Genomic DNA, 2,997 nt, shown 5'->3' with positions numbered 1-2,997 from the left:
TTTGAAGACAGAGTGAAAATTCTGATACCGAACGATGTATCTATGGCCATCTTGAAAGGTATCATCTTTGCTATCATTATCTTCTTCGTCAGTATCATAGGTACTATCATCAGTATCATTATCTTCTTCGTCAGTATCATTAATATCATCATCATTGTTATCGTTATCATCTTCGTTAGTATCATCATCGTCATCTTTATAAATATAATCAATATTATTATCAACACAATTTCATGATATCTTATATCTTACTGTTTTTTTTTATAAATTTTGATACGTCATCGTCCTTATGGCATTCATGGTTGTATCAATGATATCAATCTCATATTACAATCGTAATCATTACCATTATCAATCAATTATCGCCATCACTGTGATCACCATCATCACCATCACAATCATCATCATCACAACCATCAACGTCACCATTATCAGGAGCAGTGATATATGGAATAGATCCGTCCGTAGTAGTGATCCGGAAGTCGAGATTGACTTACGGGTTGGGGGTCTTAAACAGATTTATCGAAGGTCAGTCAGTAACATTCAGTTAGGTGGTTTAAGGTACCTAATACATAGACTGAATTGTGAATTAGTGAATGAATGAGTCAATGAACTACTACTACTACTACTTTAAAATAATAATGACAAACAGGCAAACATCCTGAAAGCAAGAAAGCAATAAAAGATGGAACGCCCTGGTGTGTTGACGTGTTTGACCCTCTGGTCTTCGCCAACCAATCAGTAGCTTTAGGTCTGTTATTCGTTTTTAATTCATTCATTCGTTTTATCTTTCATTCATTTGTTCGTTCGTTTGTTTGTTAGTTTATTTGTTCATTCGTTTTCATTCATTCATTCCTTTAGGTTCGTCTGTCATAAGAAGTTACACGCCAGCAAGCCTGGACCAGAAGTACAGTCTGTTCCACATTTACTGTTCGGAAGATAGGTCAGTGCATTTCTCATCATCATCATCATCATCGTTGACGTCACTCTTCTTCGTCATCATCATCATCACTATCATTATTTTCTTCTTCGTCATCATCACCATCATCATCGTCGTCATCATCATCAGGGATGTAAGTTACGTCACAGACGAGGGCGTAGCCAAGTGCGGCACCCTTCGGCTCGACCTTGACAACCACCAATGGGAGTTAGAGTCCAACCCGTCAAGACCCGTCAGCCAGCACGTGACTTCCGGCGGAACGGAAGTGGGAGCCAATCAGCACGTGACCTCAGATGGAACGGAAACGGATGTTGCAGGATTTGGAAGTGGAGGATTGGATGTGTCGAGAGGGAGGTTTGATTGATTCTTTCCTCTTCCATTCATTTTTTCGCTTCATTCTTTCATTCATTCATCTATTTATTTACTCGTTCATTCAATCATTAATTCATTCATCCAAATTCTGAATTAATCTCCATAAATTAAATTTTTTCAAAAATCTGCAGACGAGAAATTCAAGCCAGACTGACTTTCGGCGATACGGAGATAAAAATAGTGGCCCTGGATGTGGCCACAGGAAACTACGTCAGAGCCACTCTCGACTTTCTAAATAAATAATTATTATCATAATTATCGTTATAATTATTATTAAATTATTGGTGATAATTAATGTGCGAGTGCGTTTTCTGTGTGTGTGTTAGATGTTAAGGACACAAAAGATGCCTTAGTCTGTTTGTGTGCGTGTTTTATGCTTTTTAGAAAATATATAATTAGAGAGAGAAAGAGAGAGAGAGAGAGAGAGAGAGAGAGACTTACTAAAAAACGCTGAGTGTTAGAGAAGAAAGACAGAAGAGAAAGAGAGAGAGAGAGAGAGAGAAAGAGAGAAAAGTTAGGTCATGAACACAGTAAAAAAAGATATATAGAGAAAATATACTTTATATTATTGATCCTTCAAGAAAAAAAGAAACAGAAAAAGAGAACAAAAGAGAACAAAAGAGAAAGATAAAGAGGAAAGAGAGAGTAGATAGAAAGATAGAGAGAGGGAGAGAGAGGGAAGAGATGCCTGTGTATTTGAAAACACGCTTGACGCTACTTATGGTTGTGTCCAAATCTTTTTCTTGCACAGCGCGTTTATATTAACTACTTATATAAATATAATTACACACACACACACACACACACAGTAAAGTAAAATAAAGTATAAATATATATATATTATATAAATATATATTATATATATATTAATATAAACTGCATTTAAATAATTCACTAATTATTCATTAATTAATTCAAGAAATTAATGAACATATGAAGACTTTTTTATAACAAACAAATATTCATAAATATTAATATATATATGTATATAAATATATATACATATATATATATACATACAACAAGCTTTGCTTTTTACTATATGACTTTTTAAAGTACTAATTGAGTTTAGTATATATATATATTAATTTATTTCGCTATTTATTTTTTCATAATTTATTACCGTTGCTAATTATTTGTTTAATTACATACATTTATTTATTTATAAAAATTACGTTCTATATTTTTTATTCAATTTTCGGTATATAAGTGTTTTCTGATTTTATAATAATAATAAATAATAATAAATAATTATAAATAATAATAATAGCAATAATGATGACAACGACGAACCAAAGACAAAGTCATTTAGTATTTATTATTCACCTACGTTAACTACAAGAACCGATCTCCCAAAATATTACATTCATACATAATGATGATAATTTGAATCATAGTAATATCATTTAAAAAAGATATGTATATATATTCGCTTCTAAAACCAAGATTTTAATACAAATCTACTCACCCACACACACACACAGACAAACACACACACACACAGACAAACACACACACACACAGACAAACACACACACACAGGCATATCTTATCTGAACGGTTTAAAAGTGCTAAAGATACAACAAAATTATACCAATATATTTATTCACTTGTCTTTATAATGAGGGTAAAATAACAACACAAGAAAATAACATCTTCTGTATCAACATCTTCTGCTGTTGTTG

General features: G+C 32.5%; 1 protein-coding gene across 1 annotated transcript in view; it reads left to right on the top strand.

Annotated features, from left to right (window-relative positions):
* HELRODRAFT_90361 (hypothetical protein) overlaps window positions 1-1,555 on the top strand; it is a gene marked incomplete at both ends in the record, with an annotated part of 9,917 nt that extends 8,362 nt beyond the window's left edge. Inside the window, 6 exons of the mRNA XM_009032435.1 lie at window positions 8-58; window positions 436-528; window positions 653-751; window positions 862-943; window positions 1,070-1,162; window positions 1,444-1,555. Of these exons, the coding sequence (XP_009030683.1) occupies window positions 8-58; window positions 436-528; window positions 653-751; window positions 862-943; window positions 1,070-1,162; window positions 1,444-1,555 (530 nt within the window). The remainder of the gene's footprint in view (window positions 1-7; window positions 59-435; window positions 529-652; window positions 752-861; window positions 944-1,069; window positions 1,163-1,443) is intronic.
* Window positions 1,556-2,997: the final 1,442 nt, after the last annotated feature.

This window comes from Helobdella robusta (genome assembly GCF_000326865.2).
Source record: "Helobdella robusta unplaced genomic scaffold HELROscaffold_81, whole genome shotgun sequence".
NCBI lineage: Eukaryota > Metazoa > Annelida > Clitellata > Rhynchobdellida > Glossiphoniidae > Helobdella > Helobdella robusta.
This window is presented reverse-complemented; position numbering and strand designations above follow the sequence as displayed.